General features: G+C 36.5%; 1 protein-coding gene across 1 annotated transcript in view; it reads right to left on the bottom strand.

Moving 5' to 3' along the window:
* The window catches only part of ADGRV1 (adhesion G protein-coupled receptor V1), a 531821-nt gene that overhangs the window by 438982 nt on the left and 70431 nt on the right, over positions 1–22408 (bottom strand). Inside the window, exons 25-33 of the mRNA XM_059919079.1 lie at positions 17865–17994; positions 15140–15220; positions 13616–13755; positions 9517–10126; positions 5938–6153; positions 4267–4482; positions 3313–3557; positions 1867–2048; positions 249–1060 (exon numbers count right to left, since the gene is read on the bottom strand). Of these exons, the coding sequence (XP_059775062.1) occupies positions 249–1060; positions 1867–2048; positions 3313–3557; positions 4267–4482; positions 5938–6153; positions 9517–10126; positions 13616–13755; positions 15140–15220; positions 17865–17994 (2632 nt within the window). The remainder of the gene's footprint in view (positions 1–248; positions 1061–1866; positions 2049–3312; positions 3558–4266; positions 4483–5937; positions 6154–9516; positions 10127–13615; positions 13756–15139; positions 15221–17864; positions 17995–22408) is intronic.

The following is a 22408-nucleotide window of genomic DNA, read 5'->3' as shown; positions in this document are numbered from 1 at the left end:
AAATTCTCACATTCCCTGAAAATCTTTTTTAATAAACTAAAAAGATACACATGTAGGGCCCTATGTCATGGGCCTACATATGTCATGTCAACCATTAACAAGCCAACTACTATTATTTCAAAACCATCATTCACTTTTACATATTAGCAAGTATGTATACAGTAAAAATTCATATGAACCTTGTCATAAAAACTGACTATAACGACTTTACCAGGGGGAACTGAAATCCATTTAGAACCATCACTCACCTTCAGCAAAAGTCAGAATTTCTCCAGCACCTATAAAATCTAAACCTTCAGTAGCTGTTCCACCAACAACACGCCATTCGACTGTCACCTGACCTAAGCTGCCCCCTGTCCTGTGGATCATCATCTCCACTGTGGTTTGGGGCTGCTCCTGAACTTCAACATATAAGCCATCTTCTGAGGTATTGGGACTAATACCGTAGATCACAAACACTCCAAAGGCATCACCATTTAATGCTATGACAACTGTAGAAGTATTTGGCTGTCCTATGGTTGGTTGGTTTTTAAAACTGGCTGTGATGTTCATAAGATGAACTTCAAGGAGAGAAATCAGGAAACTCTCATCCATCTCTGGGAAATCGTCGGGAAGAATAGAAACCGTGAGATTTGCAAATTCATCACCTTCCAGCATTACGGCCCATTGCCTTGTCACAGGCTCGTAGTCACTGCCAGCCACAGCCTGACCGCTAAAAAGAGACGCTACCCTGGTCATGTTTTTCTTGTAGGTCCAGAAGTCTGAGTTGTTAACAGTTGGGCTGATCCACGATGTCATCCAAAAACACTGGGGGCTTTCAGAAGCACCGAGAAAGGAAAACGCTGAGCACGCGTGTTCTTTGAGGCACAAAGTGGCACAGGTATACTGGGGTTCCCCCATTGCAGAGACATTCACCCAAGTTCTCCAAAGTGGGTCAGGCACCCCTTGAATTGGCGATTCATAGTAGGACAGTAAGTCTTGACTCTCCTCAACTGCAAGAGCCACTACATCAATATCGGAAGTACTGTAGAACAACAACAGCCGACCAAAGTGCCCTCCGCTAAAATGTGGAGTGACAATTAAAAGACAGGTTAAGCACTCAAAGCAATCTGTGGATTACATAATAGAGAAGAGAACGCTGATTGTGGTTTTCACTTTTTTTTTTTTTTAAGTGGATAAAGGACTAGCGCAAACACAACCATGTTTCTTAATTACATTTGTCTTTCACATTGTGTTTTCTCATGTAAGGAAATCTGGCTCGTTTTCAATCAAATACTACTTATTTTTAACCAAGCTATGAAAATATCTTGCAAGATACGCAAATCATATCCATTTCAGAATTGTCAAAGACTTAGAAAATGAATCTTCATTACTAGCTTTCACTGAAACAAAGTAACAATGATACCAACATGAGTACATTTTAAGGAAATGTAACTACTTGCCACAAGACCAATTATTTTCTATTTCTGAAGGAGCTCAGTGAACCGGATGCTGCCTCACAAAAGAAATCCAGACAAAACAGAACCTGAAAGTCAACCACTTCATATGGCATCTGAATGTTCTTTAATTTAGAAGCCAGTTGTATGTAAGTTCTAATTCAAACACATCACCAATTAAAGCAATAAATGTCTGGGGCTAGAAAGCCCAATGACGTATAATCCATTTCACTAATAAAAGGTATGATAGATACAATGAGCTCTTTATATTAATAGGCATAATTCAATTAACAAATTATAACAACCTGTAAAATAATTTACATTCTATAAAAACTACCAAACTTTATTTGATTGTGTAAGAGATCCTTTCCCACCACCCCACAAGTCCCATCACCCTCCCCCGCCAGATACAAGTAGCCATCTCATATACCTTCTCCTGACAGTTATGTTAGCACAGGAACTTCTCTCCAGAGGCTCTTGAACACGATAAACCGACTGAACAAAGGCTACTGTACCATAAGGATTATCATTGGCAGGAATAATAATATTTGCCACTCGATCTAACCCAATAGTACCACCACCAGAGGCATCAGTTAGTTGCACTTGGATAACCTAAAAATACAGTGAAAACTTCCTTAACAGAATCCCGGTTCTGAAATTAGAATAAAAATGATGCAGGAAAAAAAAAATCAAAACTATCCATACAAGTACAAGAACAAAATGGAGTAAAATATAAATGGACTCAAAGAAACTCCTCCGTTACATTTACAATCCCAACACGTAACAGAACAATCCATCACCAACTTTTAACAATAGAGCATGATTGCACAGAAGAAATACAGGCTGTTTAAGTTCCTTAATATTCTGTTATACAATCTTGTGAATCAATTTTAAGATGCCTGTTTATGTTTACCACTTCAATAATATACTTTTAATCCCTATACCCTTTTTTTTTTTTTTTACTTAGGGAGAATACTGCATATGTGTTTTATGAATAGTTCATTTATTATGCTTTATTTCCCACATTCTCACAAATGAAAATTCTCTGATAAAATGTAAAACTAAAAACATATCATAAATTTAGAGAAATTTATGATAAGTTTTTAGGTTTTCATACCTAAATTTAGAGAAAAGGAAAGAGAAATGTTATATATGTATTAACTAATATCTAATACTTAAGAAGTGAGTAATGACAATTAGCACCCAAAAAGAAATTTTATGGACTTCCCTTCTACAAAAATTTGACACTATTAAAGAATAAATGCTATTAAATGTAATTTTATGAGCTCCAGCTTTTAATACTTGAATTTAATAAAATAAAATTATCTTCAGCCAATATATGTTAGTGATGAATCAATTTCCCCACTGAGACTCTATCTTTATTTGCCACCTTGCTTCTTCATAATGAAAAATAAACATCAGGCAGATAAATCTAGCATGGTATTTGTCACATAGTAAATCCTAAAGAATAAACGAATGAGTGGAAAATCAAAATCTACACTTAATTAAGACTGACTGGCTCACACTCAAGTCAAAAGGGAGTCTGAATACAAACAAAGAGTTTATATGAAACAATACAGCAAAACTTATGACAGACTATACATGTTTAATCATTTAACCAAAACGTAGGAAAATATTACATAACTGTACCAAAAAAATCTCATACTAGTAAACTAGTATGTGTACGAGACCTATTTTTAGAACACTGTTTTTTGTTATCTCTAAGGATCACTTTCACACTACCATATTTTGAACATTCTTGCAGAAATAATTTATCGGACACCTCTATAAATGTCACAATAACAGCCATCTGTTCTAGTCACTATAAGACAAGATATGTTTTACAGTGTCATTCTAGAGTAGCCATTCCTCTCACCTCTTCAATCTCCGGAACGTCGTCAGCCAGGACCTCTAACAACAAGGTTTGAATGGTTTCCCCAGGGGCAAAGGTCACATTACCTGAGACAACTCGCAGGTCGCCAGTAGCAAGCTGTCCATTAATGGTGGCAACCCACTGAACAGTAACATTGCCGAGTGTCCCAGAATTTCGAATTATTGGCAGGTTTACCTTCACTGAGTTAAACTCAGGTTCCTCTACAATAAATTTAGTAATCTGAAAACCTAAAGGGCAAAGCAGAGATAATTTCAAATACAAAGTGAAACTAAGTCAACGTAGAGCAAACCAACTGCCATCCTACAGTTGATTCTTTTTTTCCCCTAAGCAATCTAAGAAGCTAAACCCTACAAAATCAGAGAAACATGCTGTGATACAAACTGGTCAGGCCTGCCAAATTTTCCAAATTATTTTTCATTATGATAGAAGCAGAAAGCATAAACTCAGATGTCCACAGAGGTCAGGAATATACCAGTCATAAGTGAAGTAGGTCTAGTGAGTTCGGGGGCTAACTGCAATGGGACAAGCCTGGCAGTTGCTATTTTTCTCCTAAGACTGATGCTATGAAGGAAAGGGCCTTGATGTCACCATATTTTTCTACTATAAAGATAGGCCAGAAATACAGATTTTTGTACAAATTTCTGTGAATTAAATTAGTTTTTTAAAGAATTGTCTAAACTTCACAAAACACATCTAGGAACGAGATCTGACCTAAAAGCCTAAAAGCATATGATTTCCAGATTTATGCTGAGAGGTTGATTTCTAAACACTGCTAGGTTTACTAACCACTGCTAGTGAGCATACATAGGTGCCCTACATATCAGTAATAGCAGGTTAAAAGGAAACAAGATCAAATCAATTCTGAGTCTCTAAAAATAAAGGAATGTATGAATCTATACAGACAAGTAAAAGAGAGACACAAACTAGTCTCATTACCAAATAATCCATAGGGGTCATCAGAGGCCTCAATAATAATGATCGCCTCTGTTAATGCCCCTAGTTTGGCTCCTCCTGTTGTCTCATTCAGCAGTTGCACAAGAAAAGATTCTTCCAGCTCAGGGTAGATGTCATTAATGATATATATTGGCACGGCTTTACTTGTTTCCCCTTCTAGCAAGACCACATCCGATGAAGCTATACTATAATCTTCACCTATAAAGACAAAAAGGAAAAATGCTAAGACCTATTCCAGTATATGATAATAAACATCCCATACTCTAGGGAAATACTATGACATATCACATTCCATGGACATACTCTGAAAGACTTTTTTGAGGATAGAGACTACATTTATTCTAAACAAGATTTACCTCTCTTGCAAGAAAAAAATGGGTTTCATACAACAAAATAATGAAAAAGACATCCGGGTTGTTCAAGTTCATTTCTTCATTTTTAGAAAGATGTATACATATGTGTTCTATTTGCCATATGCACATATAGATGATACAGATATAGACACAGACATATACATATGGATATGGATATGCACATGAACACAGAGAGTCATTCATTACTGCAAGATGGCCCCTTATCTACAACAGTAAAAAAAATGTGTAAGATACCTTAAAACAAAGAGCAAAACTAGATTTCTGATCTCACTGGGGAGATAAATTACAGTGCTGCACAGAGACAGGCATGTCAGCATCATCAATCTTATGGTTGGAAACTATGAAATTTTCTACAAATTTGGATTAAAAGCTGCTACTGCATACCACTCGGGGTGGCTTTGTCTCTGGTCAAAAAGTGAATGAGGAAAACAGAGAGGTTTCCTATGGAATTTGGGTGCTGATTTTCTAGAACAGTGATCAACCCTCACCATCTGTCAATGTGTAAAGCCACCTACAGATAGGCACTCCTCTGAGCTACGCCTCTTCACTCCACCCCTTACACACACGTCATTTAAAGACTAGGTGAGCCTGGTTCATTGTCTTTTCAAGCAAGTATCACATCCAGATGATTTATTTCAAAAAATCAATCATGTTATCCCATCCATTCACACTCACGTCCTTTGAGGGCACACTAGAAAGGTTCTGATTGAAGAGCTCTTAGGCAAATCTCCCTCTAGATGCTATAACTGCACTACCAAAGACGGCTGTCTCCTAATGTTTACATTTGGCAATGAAATCCTTTTGCTTATACATAAAATAGTTAATGCTAATCATTGCCTCTACCATGTTCTTCATAAATAAATAAATAAGCAAGATAAATGAGTTGAGAGACAAGACTGTTGCCAAGCACTGCAATCATATGGCTGCACATTTTATCCTGTATTCTTCAGTATTATTTACACATGAATCCCTTCCAAAAACCTTAAAAGTACACACAGAGAAAGCCTAACAACGTTTTCCTTGGTTTACTTTTCATTGGTTTGTGCATATTTGGGCCATCAAAGCTTTTAAATTCATATACAATTTGCCAACAGTTTTCACAAATTCTACAAAATCAATGTCATATATAATAAAAACTCTAGGTCTGTGCCTTGAAAACATTCAAGGGTATTATTCCTTTCTAATTGATTTTTTTAACTACATCTTTGAGGGGCTTTGTTAATCAAGGATACAATTTCCCTCTAAAACACTTCACTGCTCCTTAGATGTCTTTTCTCACCGGCTATTGCAGTTATTGGCACAGCTTTAAACTTCACAGAAACATCTGCAAATTCTCCTCCTGTTCTAGTCACATTGATAATGGGTCCAACATGATTTTCTGCAACTCGAACGATTGGTGCTGAGAGCTGAAGAATTCCAAACGCATCATCATTGGCAATGATAATTAGATGAGCAATAGTTTCTACCTTAGGCCCAAGGCATGGAGAGTTTGGAACTGAAAGACAGAAGAAAAGCTAATATATCAAAATTCTAAGAACTGGCCAAAAGTCATCAAGATGCCTCAGCCAGTATATAGAATAGATAAACAACAAGGTCCTACTGTATAACACAGGGAACTGTATTCAATATCCTGTGATAAACCATAATGGAAAAGAAGATGAAAAAGAATGTATATATATGTATAACTGAGTCACTTTGCTGTACAATTAACACAACATTGTAAATCACCTATACTTCAATAAAAAATTTTTTAAAAAAGCCTCAGCAAGATCCATCAGCCAAATGGGATAATCATTTTGTGTTTTCTACTATTTTTAGCAAAAACATATTTATCGTTTACTATGTACCAGCACTAATCTAGATGTTGGGGATACAAAAATAAACTAAATGGAAAGTCCCTACTCTCCTATAACTTCTAGGGAGATTTTTATTATAGCAAAGGAATAGTTACCCTACAAGAATTATTTTAATAACTATTGGAAACTTGTAAAAAGGCAAAAAAATGATTAGAGTATAATTAATCATCACTTTGCAAAATATGATAACAGAAAATGATGAAACCTACAGAATTATGCTCTTTTAATTAGTTACCAGCATGCCATAAATTTTTTTAAAGGCACTACAGTTACAAAATTGAGTAGGTAAGTAATTTAGTTACTTGCCCTCAAAGAGGAGCTGAAAATCATCACACTCTAATTCAATTACTGCCTCTCTCCCTGCTTCACTGTGCTTCCTCATAAACCTGTTCCCCCTGCCCCATCTCAGTTAATAGTCATGCAACTACCTCGTCCAGAAAGCAGAGTCATGCTACCCCAACGCTGCTATAATAGTGTGCTCACTTAGGCTTTTAAGGTTATACTTTAAGGCTATGCTTTTAAGCCTATTTTTAAGACTCTCTTCTTACTTGCACTGATTTTAGAGAGAGCAAAACTTATTTTGAAGGTATTTAGGACCTTCCACAAACTCCCTGATTTACTTTCTAGATTCAATTCCAACTAGCACCCTTGTCAAAACAAGTAATGACACAATTTAATTTCAATGATACAGGCCCAGACTGCACTAAATTATATAGTTAAAAACACAAAACTATAAATCAATATAACAATTAAATTTAACTACATTGGAAAAAAATGGCAGTAACACAGAGTTGTAGAAGCAGATGACATTTTCTGAGTATGGCCTATTCAAAAGGCATTTTTCTAAGCACTTTTCTTGCATCCAGGAATTTAATTCCCATACCATCTCTGTGTGGTGGGTAACACTGTCCACATTTTACAGATGTGGAATCAAGGGCACAAAGATGTTGAGGAAGTAAGCTAAGGCATTAGAATAGTACCTGCTGGACACAATTAAGAGGCATCATGTAAGGGTTTGTCTAATCTCTTGCTCTCTATATGCAATTCCTCATCAAACCTTCAATTATCCACAACTGTTCATCCTGCCCTGCGCCAGTTCATCACCAGTCTTCTCACACTGCTCTCCTGAAGGTTGATGATTACACTCAGAGCAGAGTACAGAGACCCTATCAGGTCCTACACTGATTTTGCCTATTAAAATGGAGACAATATCACATAGATTTGCACTTAATTGTTCTTTTTCTTCATTTCTAATGACATTTACTGTTTTCTTTCTAATGCACTTAATTGTCCTTTAATTATTTCACATCATAGCTTATGCCTATTCTGAATTGCCCCAAGTATGCTGCATGGTTCCAAGAACATATCAAGCATAAATACATGTTGACTGTTTCTCCCATTCCACAGCACATTAATATTTTGCATACACCACTTTATTAATAATAATCGTTCACATTTATTGAATGCTTACCACGTGCCAGACACTGTATTCATTTTCACATATATTATGATATTTAAGCCCTATAATAATTCTGTATTGTAGATTAGGAAACTGGGGCTTTAAAAGTTTATGGGCAACAATTTATTACTATACACTTGAACCTAAGTTATCTGCACCAGCAACCATCGCTCCTAGCCACTGCTATATGCGATCCTCCCTCCCGGTTTTATTTCTAGCTCACTCAATAAACTGTGAGTTCCTTGAAAACAGGGCTATATTTTATAATTCTTACTTAATAAGACTAATTATTGGGGTTTTTTTCAATGTATTTGCTATTATAACTGATGCTAAATCTTGCTAAGAAAAAAAGGGATGGGTTATTGTGTGAGAATTTTAACCTTGACTGTAACCTGAAAATTTAATGCTAGCAGTTGTCCTAGAAAGTAAATTTCCTTCTATAACCCTGGACTACAATTACACTGTGGGCAAATGGTGCTCACTATACAGTATATCAGTAAGGTGAAGAAATTTACTTGTAAGAAACCTTAATCTATATGGCAGAACACAGTCAACATGCAGATCTTAAATTTTTTTTTTTTTTTAATTTTACTCTTTGGACTATTTAATTCCAATTTCCTTAAGAAGGTTTTATTATATTGTTAGATACAGATTTATTTACTGTATTACATTTATAAATATTTACAAATATTATCCTAAAACTGATATTAAATTAATATCACCATTCTTCCTTTCCTTGTTGTCTTGTTCCAGGAAATCTAGATTCTTCTCTTTATTTAAAACCCCCTTTCTAAAGTTATACGTCTTCGCAGAGAGATATGACTAATGAACAAGCTATAGTGCAATAACTACCTTTAGCTCCCCAAGCTCAGGCCCTGCTCTCAACTAGTAGCCCCCCTCTCTCTACAAAGCTACTGAGCCACAACCCCAGGGGTAGAGGCTGCTGTGTTCCAATAGAAGCCGCTGAGCCAGATCCTCTGCCCAACACGGGTCACTCTGCATTCCTCATTCTTATCCCCAACCACTGCCTTCTTCTCAGCTCTCACGGTGACCCACAAAATTTCCAGGATTTCTTACTACTACATAGCCCTGTCCCCCCACTTCCCTCATGCAGTTGCCAGATCCTCACTCATGCTCCTCACTAATACAAAGAGACTCTGTTGTTTAAGGAATCTTCCAGAGTGGATCAAGGTGAAAGAGACTCAGGATCTTGCTACTAGGACTGTCCTTGGAATCCCCAGATTGATTCCAGAATGTTTTGGAAGCTACAACATCAAGTACAATAGTACTAGAGATCAGTTACACTGGATTACACAGACACTTCTAAAAATTTAGTCTGGGAATGTAACAGGCTTTTAAAACATGATTTCATGTTTTCAAGTGTCCCACTTCCATTTGCCTTATCAATAAACTTTTGTAAGAAGATGCTTTCAAAGTTAGAACTTATTATTTTTATAGAATTTTCTACTATACCAAATTCTTAATTTATTGTTTCAGGATTCTTACCTCTAATAATAATAACAACCCACTAATGGTTACTTACTTGGGCGATTCTGTACTTTCTCTATTAAAGTAGAGTTGAGCAGTTCAATAAACAAAGACTCCGACCTTTCTGGTTCATCATCATCCAAAATTGAAATAGTTATTGTTGCCTCACTCTGATTGGCTCTGAAAAGAGCGAATCCAGAAGCTGGAATATAGTCTTTTCCTTGAGTTGCTCTGGCTAAATTAGGTGGAAAATAAGGCAGTTTTTCCATATCATCCAGTGTTGCATATGTGACTTTGACTCTTCCCAGGAGGCCTTTTAACCTTATTATTGACAACGTGATGTTCTGGGTGGCTTCCTCCACTTTAATAGGTCTATTTTTCTCAGAAAAGATGAAGATCCCATAAGGATCATCACTAGCCAAAACTATTAATGTGGCATTAGTATGAACTCCCAAAGAGCCACTGGAGACACTGAGGATAGACACAGAGAATGCCTTATCCAATTCTGGATCTTCATCAGGCAGTATGTCCACTGTGATGTTGGCACTCTTCTGTCCAATCTCAAATGTGACGTTGCCAGAGGTGAAGGCCAGATCGCCATCAGGATCAGAGTCTATGCTCCAAAGCAAAGTCACTCGAGACAGAGTCCCATGACTTCTCATAATCTTTAAAATATTTAATATTAAAATGTATTAAAAGAGGAATTAAAACCATTGACTTAGAGGTCTGTAAATACAGAATGATAAAGGGACATTAATTTTTTACTTTATTTTATATAAGCTGTTCTCAAGAATATAAAATTCTTGAAGGCAATGTACTACCCATATTTGAAGACCTTCAGGGAGTCCCACTTAAAACGTGATTGTTGCATGAAACGACAGACTGACTGAACATTTTTAGCTTCTAACTAAACTATAGCTGTATCACTTCTGCAACTATAACATATATTAGTAATAAAGCAAATGTAATTAACAGTGTCTTATATTTAAGTATATTCATGAAGATGTTTACATTTCCTGCAAAGAAGGTATATACTTTATTGTAAGGAATAGATGACTCATAATTTTTCTGAAAAGTTAGCCATAAAACTCATTTTTTAAAACAAATTATATTTAATTGTATGTTCAATATAATATAAAAAACAAAAATTCACCAAAAAAGTACATAACCCAAGGTTATATAAAACACATTTAAAAAGCAAGAAATATTTTGTCAACAGTTATGTTAAAAAGAATAAAAAGCCTAAAAAAATCACTTCAAGTTAAGTCCCAACTAAAAGTAATTTTTACTTATACTTAAAATATGAATGCTGGCTCAAAATAAAGTTAGAGACAGGAATTTATAAAACTTGATGCTTTCCCTTAATCCTTTTTTTTTTTCTTTCTTTAGTATTGGGTTGGCCAAAGAGTTCATTTGGTTTTTTCCGTAAGATGGCTCTAGTAGTGCTTAGTTGTCTTTAACTTCATTAGAAACAATTTTGTTAGATTGTATTGTGACGGCTATCATATCAGCGTGCATTAAAAAAAAGAAAACTTAACAAAATTGGTGAATTTTTGTGTAGCCATTTTAATATTAAAGATGGAAGAAAAAAGCAACATTTTCAGCATATAGCTGTATTATCTCAAGATAGGTAAAAACACAACTGAAATGCAAAAAAGGATTTGTGCAGTGTATGGAGAAGGTGCTGTGACTGATTGAACATGTCAAAAGTGGTTTGTGAAGTTTCATGTTGGAGATTTCTCGCTGGACGATACTCCACAGTTGGGTAGACCAGTTAAAATTGACAGTGATCAAATAAAAACATTACTTGAGAACAATCAACATTATACCACGTGGGAGATAGCCGACATACTCAAAATATCCAAATCAAGCACTGAAAATCATCTGCAGCAGCTTGGTTATGTTAACCGCTTTGATGTTTGGGTTCCACATAAGTTAAGAGAAAAAAACCTTCTTGACTGCATTTTCGCATGCGATTCTCTACTGAAATGTAATGAAAATGTTCCGTTTTTAAAACAAACTGTGATGAACGATGAAAAGTGGATACTGTACAATAATGTGGAATGGAAGAGATCATGGGGCAAGTGAAATGAACCACCACCAACCACACCAAAGGCTGGTCTTCATCCAAAGAAGGTGATGTTGTGTATATGGTGGGATTGGAAGGGAGTCCTCTATTATGAGCTCCTTCCGGAAAACCAAATGATTAATTCCAACAAGTGCTGCTCCCAACTAGACCAACTGAAAGCAGCATTCGACGAAAAGCATCCAGAATTAGTCAACAGAGAACACAAAATCTTCCACTAGGATAACACAAGACCATATGTTTCTTTGATGACCAGGCAAAAACTGTTACAGCTTGGCTGGGAAGTTCTGATTCATCCGCCATATTCACCAGACACTGCACCTTCGGATTTCCATTTATTTCAGTCTTTACAAAATTCTCTTAATGGAAAAAATTTCAATTCCCTGGAAGACTGTAAAAGACACCTGGAATAGTTCTTTGCTCAAAAAGATAAAAAGTTTTGGGAAGATGGAATTATGACGTTGCCTGAAAAATGGCGGAAGGTAGTGGAACAGAAGGGTGAATACGTTGTTCAATAAAGTTCTTGGTGAAAATGAAAAATGTGTCTTTTATTTTTACTTTAAGACCGAAGGAACTTTTTGGCCAATCCAATAATTAGTTATCGGGATTTCTCTGGTGGCACAGTGGTTAAGAATCTGCCTGCCAATGCAGGGGACACAGGTTCAATCCCTGGTCCAGGAAGATCCCACGTGCCATGGAGCAACTAAGCCAATGAGCCACAACTACTGCACCTGCATGCCACAACTGAAGCCCATGTGCTCTAGGGCCCGCATGCTGCAGCTACTGAGCCTGCTTGCCTAGAGCCCATGCTCTGCAACAAGAGAAGCCACTGCAATGAGAAGCCCGTGCACCGCAACGAAAAGTAACCCCACTCAACCCCACATGTTGTGGAGCAACTAAGCTCATGAGCCACAACTACTGAGCCCGAGCACACAACTACTGAAGCCCACACACCCTAGAGCCTGCGCATCGCAACTACTGAGCCCATGCGCCACAACTACTGAAGCCCACGCGCTCTAGGGCCCACATGCTGCAACTACTGAGCCCGCACGCCTAGAGCTCGTGCTCCACAACAAGAGAAGCCACCGCAATGAGAAGCCTGTGCACAGCAATGAAGACCCAAAGCAGCCAAAAAAATAATAATAATAAAATTAATTAGTTATTTCTTCTGAAGTTGTTTAATTTACTCCACAACAGTTTACTGAAGATCTGCCATGAGAATACAAAAAGGATATACTTTGAGTGATCCTTCATATCACTTGTATAAAATCTGAGAAAGCTGAGCAAGTTTCTAGCTCCTCTAAGTTATTTAACCATAGAATCCTACTTAATTCCTACTGGATGAATGCAGAGTAGACACACACAGACATACAGACATACACATATACACACACACACACACACACACAAACACACACACACACAGAGTTGTTATTATTGCTGTTCACAAATGTTTTGGATTTTCTTTCCTTCTGGGAGAGATACAAGCCAGGATTGCACTTCTCTACCTGGTTACATTAGCGTTGTCATGTGACTTGCACTTGCTTTGACCAAAGAAGTTAAGTGGAAATGCTGTGAATCACTTCCAGAAAGAAGCTGAAGAGCCAGTGTGCAGTTCCTCACATTCACATTTCCCCACTCCGTGGAGAGAGAAGCACCTGTTGAGATGTAGCCTCTACAATCCTCAGTCCTAAGTAACTGATGACAGCCCACCTCAGATGGACATAAACCATGAGTGAAAAATAAATCTTTGTTGTAGTAAGCCAATGAGATTTTGGAGATGTTTGTGACCAGAGCCTATGTGAATCAATATAAAAATCTATGTAGTACAGATCCACTGTATTCCTTAAAGAGTCAGGAATCCTCAGAGTCATGAGATGAATTTGTATGCAAAGTGAAATACAAAGACAAATGCCAAATCACTGTTTAATTAGCAGTTTGAATTGTCTGTGCCTCTAGACTCATTCCCCTCCACTTAAATAGAAAAAAATGAACATAAAGTACACCTTAATAATACAATAAAACAGTGTTAAAAGCAATGTCTAGGAATGGAGAAAAACATACTCACCTTTAATATAACAGTGCTGTACCCATCTTCTGGTTCAGTTCCACTGACAAAGAGTGACTCAGGGCTAAATTCAAATACACCGTGAGCATGGTCAGAGGCTGCAATTGTCACTAGAATTTGGGAAGCCGCTCCTAGACTGGCTGCATGGATAAGTTCCAACAAACAGAAGAAAATGTTAATCAGTAATTTACAAACCAAAGGGAAAAGCAAGGAACAACTTTTTGAAAAGAGATGTACCATTCACTGAGCATGTTCTAATTTGCTTTAGAAAGAAAGGCACACACAAATGGCTGCCACACATATTCATGCTTTTATGACCTTCCTCTGTCTGGGCACTAACGTGATATACAAGTGCTGCATAAGCACTTGAAGATGAATAAGGAAAACTCGTTTTTCTTTTTCTTCTCTATGAAAGAGAACATTCTTTAACATGGAGCATGTAAGGAAAGTCTCCCATGACCTTTGCTAACCTCAGAAGAACGTGAGCCAAAATGATTCTTACCCTTATGAAACAGTAGTTTCCCTAGGATTTTCATCAATCTGACTGCACAGATTCTTGGTTTCCAAATGTGCATTAATTCTAGGCATATTTTCATCATATTATGATATTATAGATCTACCTCTCCTGATCTCATCCAGTCCTATAACTAAAAAGATGCCAAGATCTAAAGAAGTATTTAATTTTTTCCTAAGAAGTATGTTCAACATTTATGTTGTATTAATGGATTCGAATGACAAAATAAACAATGCCTAAATTAGGAGAGTAATTAAATACAGAAGTTCCATGAGGCACTGATGGAAGTCAGGAATGAGAGGGGTGGGAACATGAGTTCTGAAACCAAAATATAAAACGTGACATGGTGAAAAAGGAATGTTCTGAGGGTTAGTTAAGTGCTCCCTAAAGAAAACAAGTATTCTATGTATTCTCCCTTAATATGAAAAATATTTGAGGTAAAACACTGAATCATGTTTGTATACGAATATAATTCAAAAGGCATCCTCTTTTCAATATTCCCGCCCATTAACTGGCAACTTATTCTCCCCATTTGTTTTCTTCTTAATTTCTCTTTCCCATTTGTTCTGATTAAAAGTTACATATAAAGACCCAATTGTTTTCGTAAAGAAAATCAGTGTGATACATTCTACATGAAAGTATAAATGTTCTATTTATCTCTTTTTCAGGTACTCAAAGCCGATGTAAAATCTTTTTCAATAATCACTTTTGTAAATGATACCAAGCAAAATTTCTGTTACAATTAGAATCAGGAAACTGCACTAGGTTCACACAGAGAGGAGGAGAGTCTGGGCTTTGGAGGCAGACAGGACCTGATTGTGATTTGATCACTTTCTAGCTGGCTGACAATAACACGGAACAAATAATACTTCATAAAGTTGTGCTGGTTAATGAGACGAAATACATAAAGGACCTGCATGTAGTAGGTATCAATAAATGGTTAATTTTCTTGTCTCTAAAAAGAAAAGTTAAAATGTAGAATAGTAAAGGGCCTTGGAACAGCTGCTTACCACGTTTGTGAATAGCTGGAAGGAAGAATTCCATGTCCCCATCACCACTACCACTGCCATCAACCCTAAAGAGTTCAGTCACTTCACAAGGAGAAACACAGAGACACAACCCACGCAACACACGTTGACACAATGAGAAAATTGAGAGCTCTTAAAACATATCCAGCAAAGAGGAAAATACAGTAATATTAGACATGCATTCTTCAAAAAAAAAAAAAAACAACAAACAGATTAGGTGGTAATAGTATAACATTAGTCAAGCTACCAATATATAAAACTTTCATTCATAGCTTCAGGAAATATTCCATGTAGGCTGTAATTGGCATGCCCCATTTCTGCCAATTTAACTAGTTTTATTTTTAAATTTTCACTTTACAACAGTGTAAATTGTTTTTAACATTTTAAATATTTTTTAAACATCTGCGTGCACGTATCAGCTTACACTTAGTCCTACATACCTTTGACAGTCACCTTACCGCTTACAACCACCAATTCAAAATTAGGGAAAGGCATCTAACATTTCCCTTCAACCACACACTTAAATTTCCACCATATGTACCATTCTCAGGCTTGATCACCCTTTTGCCACTGACATTTCTCAAAGAACCCTAAACAAGCAGCCTAAAAACCTCAGCTGCAGCCCTAGCTGTGAGAGACACCATTTGTAAAACCTTCAGCAAGTCACTAAACCTCTTGGTACCTCACTTTTCTCACCTATGAAAGGTGTCTGCTGCCTTTTACAGAACTACTGTACAGACCAAATAAATAATAGTGTAGAAAATGAAGTATCCTGGCAATATATAAAGACTATAATAAAGAGAAAGTGATTCTAACTTTACTTCCACTACACTCACAAGCCAACCATTATTTTGCCAAATATTTGCAAACAAAGAAGACAGGAAGGGCAGCGATGGCAGCCGTGGAAAAGGAGTAAGAGTAGCAAGACCACATCCACACCTATGTGCTTCTACCAGTATCCTTGACTGACAGGCCAGTCTAAGATCTGCCCTGCTCTTCTGTGCTTCCCCTCCAAAGGACTGGGATATATATGAGAATTTATGGCATCCAAAACCTGAAATGATCTTAAAGACATTAGAGGCAAAACGGATTTCAGGGACTATCCAGTGCATGGCTTGGCTTCCATATTAACCACAAGTTGTGAGGAAGAGGGGTGAAATTTAACACCAATGTACCCTGGCTAGCATAAAACATCTACTCAGGTGGCTATCATATGTAGAATTAGTCTTATAGGCAAAACAGTGAGGAATAAGGGTTTCTCCTTTGATCCTCAAAAGAATTTAGCTCTACAAGCTATTTCACCTCTTAGGCACTCCCAGCTACGACTCGAGGAATGGAGGCCAGCGTCTAGATTCCTCTGCCTCCAATGCGCACTCAAAGGGGGAGGGGAGGATCAGATTCTCTGCCAGTATTGCCCACTTAAGGAGCAAGATTGGTTTTCAAATGAGTACTCATGCCCAATTAATACATAACGATGCATATTCTAGAGATACAGGAGGAAGTTTCTATATAAAATCACAAGTATCACTATGATCACAAATATCATTTCTGAAGAATATTTGATGCTCCTTATTAATCAATATTAGGTAATGCTCACTAACAGTTTCTCTATTACACAAGTATTTTTAGCTATAAGTAATACAAAGAACAACTCTTCAAATACTTTATAGTGACCTCTGATTAATGAAGTCGTTTCATGAAAATAATGATTTGGAAATGAAAGGACTTGTCTCTAGAAGACAAGCATAGCTGGTATTGTTACATGACACCAGCCCAGCAGGTTGTCCAGCATACTTTCACTGTTTTATGTAGTCAACCAAGCTGTGGCGCTGTTTAATCATTTCCCTGGCTTGTTCTCCTTTGCTGCCACCTGGGCTTTGGGAAAACAAGGAAGGGAAACATGGGAAAATTTTGTCATACTTACCCCAAAGTCTCACTGCATACTAAAAGACAATCTTAGTATTTCTGTCTTACCCAATTTCTCCCTTTGGATGGCTTACCCAGTACTATGACTTTCTTCATCAAAACATAAAAATAATAATAAGCTAATAATACCAGTTTTGTAATGGAAGAGACTGACCTGATGAATACCATACCAACTCCCAAATTCTTACATTTATAAAGGTAATATGGTACACATCTCATGTATACTGTAACACCCCCAGTAGCACCTGATAATCAAACACAGTGATACTTCTGCAAAGAAACATATGTAGTTAATCTAAGTGGGATAAATAAAGATTATAAGTAGCCTGTCTTCAATACAGGTAAGTTTTGCCACAAAATGGATTTTTGACTCCAAAAATCTGTGATAATCAGAGTTTTCGGCATTACAGAATTGAGAGTAAGGTATTGTTAACCTGTTTTATTGATAATCACCTCATAATGGATTATCTAAAGAGATTAACTTTGACCTGTTCTACAGCTGGAGGTAGCTCTAAAGGAGCTACTGTGAAAACTGAAATAAGGAAGAAGGTAGAGAGGTGATTTTAGGGGCACCTACTCTGAATGATAGCTATAATTTGGTGATTCAGTATAATTAAATTATTTCATTGTAAAAGCACATCTACTTTAGGAAAAGACCAATGGGTAATGAAAGGGGGAAAACCAGCACAATAGGTTAATTCAAAAGAACCTGTTTCCTTAATAGAATCTACTACCACTATGGTGAGTGTACAAGTAAATATTTGACATTTTTGAGTCTTACCTCCTCCCTCCAAGTTTAACAACTCAACTTTAAAGGATTTTTCCAATTCAGGAATAGAATTATCAGTGATGTTAACAGAAATGTACTTAAATCTTTCTCCTGGTTGAAATTCTAAGGTACCAGCAACACTCTGAAATATAAATAAAAGATTTATCCATTAGATTATAATTATTCTGTATGTGAATGTGTAAAATGAGAATGTTCACTATATCCCAAATTGTTATAAATACTGAAACAGATGAAGTAAAATATAAAATTGAAAACGTTTAAGTGGATATGAATAGTGTTCAATATAAATTCTAAACAAATATCCTCAAACTAAATAAAGCAGATGGATTTTGATCTCTCTTATTTTCCTATTCATCAAAAAAAATTTTTAAGGCAAATGAGAAATCTGAATAGGTGACATCCACAAATTCCTAAAGAATTAAGTCAATGAGATGCATGGAATTCTTTTGATTAAGTATATTGAGAACTATTCGGTTTATGTCATTGAGTAATTTAAATACTCACTGCATAATAATAATGGTATTTTCGTTCCAAAAATTTCCCCTAGCAATAATAAATATCAATCCACTGGGCATTAATCTTTCCTTGATTATATCACAATTGCAATTCGCAATACAGATCTCCCATCAGAAAAGTTCATAGCTACTAGAAAAGTAGTTATTTAAAGTCTTAAGGCCCTTTTTCTCCCACTATCTAATATAAGCATTTTCCCCTCAAGTCATGACAATAAATTTTAAAGATGTTTAAATTTTTTCTAGGGTTAGCTTTTGTGGACAACTATATTTCATTCTGCGGAGCAATTAATGATCCTAAAGCTAAACTGAGGAACCCAAGTACCAATGCACTTAATCACTCACTTACTAATTATTTTCAATATTTTCAAACACACAGCATGTGCGTTGCACCATTTTAGATGCTTGGGATTCAAAAACAGCCAAATCATATCTGTATCTCCACGCAAACATTCCCTAAGGAGTATTAAGCATAGGATAGAAAACAACTGCTATAAAAGACATATAGCAGCTCAAGAAAAGAAAGTAATTAACCTTGCCTAGAGTGCAGTCATCAAAGGAGTAATTCTACAAATCTTAACAGCAGAAATAACATTTGACTGTCTTAGGAAACCATATTATTTGACCTTAGCAATATCTTACACAATTGGCCACTCCCTCTCTCTCTCTGGTATTCCGTGATACCACATTTCCTATTTTTCCTACCTTTTTAGCTCATCTTTGTGTTCTTTGCCAATTTTAACATTCTCCTAGGACCTGGAAAAACTATTTTTCATCAGATTCCCTCTAGACCCTATCTCTAGAAAAGGCTACCATATTCTAGGCTTTTAATGTCATGTATATGTTCCCAACTTCCAAATTTCTACAGGCATAACTTATTTCATTGCACTTCGCCTTATTGCACCTTGCAGATATTGTATTTTTTACAAGTTAAAGGTTTTAGCGACCCTGCGTAGAGCAAGTTTATTGGTTCCATGTTTTCCAATAGCATTCCCTTACTTCTTGTCTCTGTGTCACATTTTGGTAATTCTCACAATACTTCAAACTTTTTCATTATTGTTATATTTGTAAACGGTGATCTGTGATCAGTGATCTTTGATGTTACTATTGTAATTGTTTTGGGGCACAGGGAACTACACCCATATAAGACAGCTAATTTAATAATTGTGTGTGCTCTGACTGCTCCACTGACTAGCCATTCCCCCATCTCTCTCCCTCTTCTGGGGCCTCCTATTCCCTTAGATACAACAATATTGAAATTAGGCTGATCAGTAAGCCTACAATGACCTCTAAGTGTTCAAGTGAAAGGAAGAGTCACATGTCTCTCACTTTAAATCAAAAGCTAGAAATAATTATTAAGCTTAGTGAGAAAGGCATGTCAAAAGCCAAGACAGGCCAAAACCTACACCTCTTGAGCCAAACAGTTAGCTAAGTTTTAAATGCAATGGAAAAGTTCTTGAAGGAAATTAAAAGTGCTACTCCAGTGAACTCATGAATGATAAGAAAACAAAACAGCCTTATTGATGATATGGAGAAAGTTTTAGTAGTTATGTAGAAAATCAAACCAGCCACAACATTCCCTTAAGCCAAGGCCTAATCTACAGCAAGGCCCTAACTCTCTTCAGTTCCATAAAGGCTGAGAGAGGTAAGGAAGCTGCAGAAGAAAAGTTTGAAGCTAGCAGAGGTTAGTTCATAAGGTTGATGGGAAGATGCCATCTCTATAACACAGAAGTACAAGGTGAAACAGCAAGTGCTGATGTAGAAGCTTCAGCAAGTTATCCAGGAGATCTGACTAAGATAATGAATGAAGGTGGCTGCACGAAACAAGAGATTTTCAATGTAGTTAAAACAGTGTTACACTGGAAGAAAACACCATCTAGGACTTTCATAACTAGACAGGAGAATTCAATGGCAGGATTCAAAGCCTCAAAAGACAGGCTAACTTTCTTATCAGGGGCTAATGCAGCTGGTGACTTTACGTTGAAGCCAGTGCTCATTTACCATTCCAAAAATCCTAGGGCCCTTAAGAATTATGCTAAATCTACTATACCTGTGCTCTGTAAGTGGAACAACAAAGCCTAGATGACAGCACATCTGTTGACAACATGGTTTACTAAATATTTAAGCCTACTGTAGAGACCTACTTCTCAGAAAAAAATATTCCTTTCAAAATATTACTGCTCATTGACAATGCACCTGGTCACAAGAGCTCTAATGGAGGTGTACAATGAGATTCATGTTGTTTTCATACCTGCTAACACAACATCCATTCTGCAACCCATGGTCTGAAAATTCTCAGAAACATCTCAAAGGGTATTAGCTTTCTGATAGTCATGAAGGATACATACATAGATTTTTTTTGTTTATTTCATTTTGTTTTAGTTATTAAAGAAAATGATAATCCAACTGGAGATTGGGGATGGCCATATATGACAAACCCACAACTAACAACATATTCAATGGTGAAAAGCTGAAAGCATTTCTTCTAAGATCAGGAACAAGACAAGGATACCCACTCTCGCCACTTTAATTCAACATAGTATTGGAAGTCCTAGACACAGCAGTCAGACAAGAAAAAAAATAAAAGGAATCCAAATTGGAAAGGAAAAAGTAAAACTGTCACTGTTTGCAGACAACATGATACTATACATAGAAAATCCTAAAGAGACCACCATAAAACTACTAGAGCTCATCAATGAATCTGGTAAAGTTGCAGGATACAAAATTAATATACAAAAATCTGTTGCATTTCTATACACTAACAACAAAGTATCAGAGAAATTAAGGAAACAGTCACATTTACAATCACGTCAAAAAGAATAAAATACCTAGGACTAAACCTACCTAAGGAAGTAAAAGACTTGTACTCCAAAAACTATACGATGATGATGAAAGAAACTGAAGACGACACAAATAGATGGAAAGATATACCGTGTTCTTAAATTGGAAGAATCAGTATTGCTGAAATGACCATACTACCCAAGGCAATCTACAGATTCAATGCAATCCCTATCAAAATATTAGTCATTTTTTTAAAGTTTTTTTGATGTGGACCACTTTTTTAGAGTCTTTATTGAATTTGTTACAATATTGCTTCTGTTTTATGTTTTGGTTTTTTGGCCACGAGGCATGTGGGATCTTAGCTCCCCAACCAGGGATCAACCTGCACCCCCTGCATTGGAAGGTGAAGTTTTAACCACTGGACTGCCAGGGAAGTCCCTTAATGTCATTTTTCACAGAACTAGAATAATTTTAAAATTTGTATGAAACACAAAAGACTCTGAATAGCCAAAACAATCTTGAGGACAGAGCTGGAGCAATCAAACTCCCTGACTTCATACTACACTACAAAGCTACAGTAATCAAAACAGTATGGTACTGGCACAAAAACAGACACACAGACCAATGGAAGCAAAAGTAAACAAATGGGACCTAATTAAACTTCAAAGCTTTTGCACAGCAAAGGAAACCATCGACAGAATGTAAAGACAACCTACTGAATGGGAGAAAATATTGGCAAATGATATGACCAACAAGGGATTAATATCCAACATATATAAACAGTTCATACAACTCAACATAAAAAAAAACCCAAATAAAAAATGGGCAGAAGAACTGAATAGACATTTCTCCAAAGAGGAAATGTAGATGGACAACAGGCACATGAAAAGATGCTCAACATAGCTAATCATCAGGGAAATGCAAATCAAAACCACAATGAGATATCATCTCACACCTGTCAGAATGGCTATCATCAAAAAGAGCACAAATAACAAATGTTGGCAAGGATGTGGAGAAAAGGGAATCCTCATACACTGGTGGTGGGAATGTAAATTGGTGCAGCCACAGTGGAAAGCAGTATGGAGGTTTCTCTAAAAACTAAAAATATAACGACCATATGACCCAGCAATTCCATTCTTGAGTATATATATCCAAAAAAAACCCAAAACACTAATTTGAAAAGAAACACGCAACCCAATGTTCATAGCAGCATTATTTACAATAGCCAAGATATGAAAGCAA

This window comes from Balaenoptera ricei, chromosome 3 (genome assembly GCF_028023285.1).
Source record: "Balaenoptera ricei isolate mBalRic1 chromosome 3, mBalRic1.hap2, whole genome shotgun sequence".
Classification (NCBI taxonomy): domain Eukaryota; kingdom Metazoa; phylum Chordata; class Mammalia; order Artiodactyla; family Balaenopteridae; genus Balaenoptera; species Balaenoptera ricei.
This window is presented reverse-complemented; position numbering and strand designations above follow the sequence as displayed.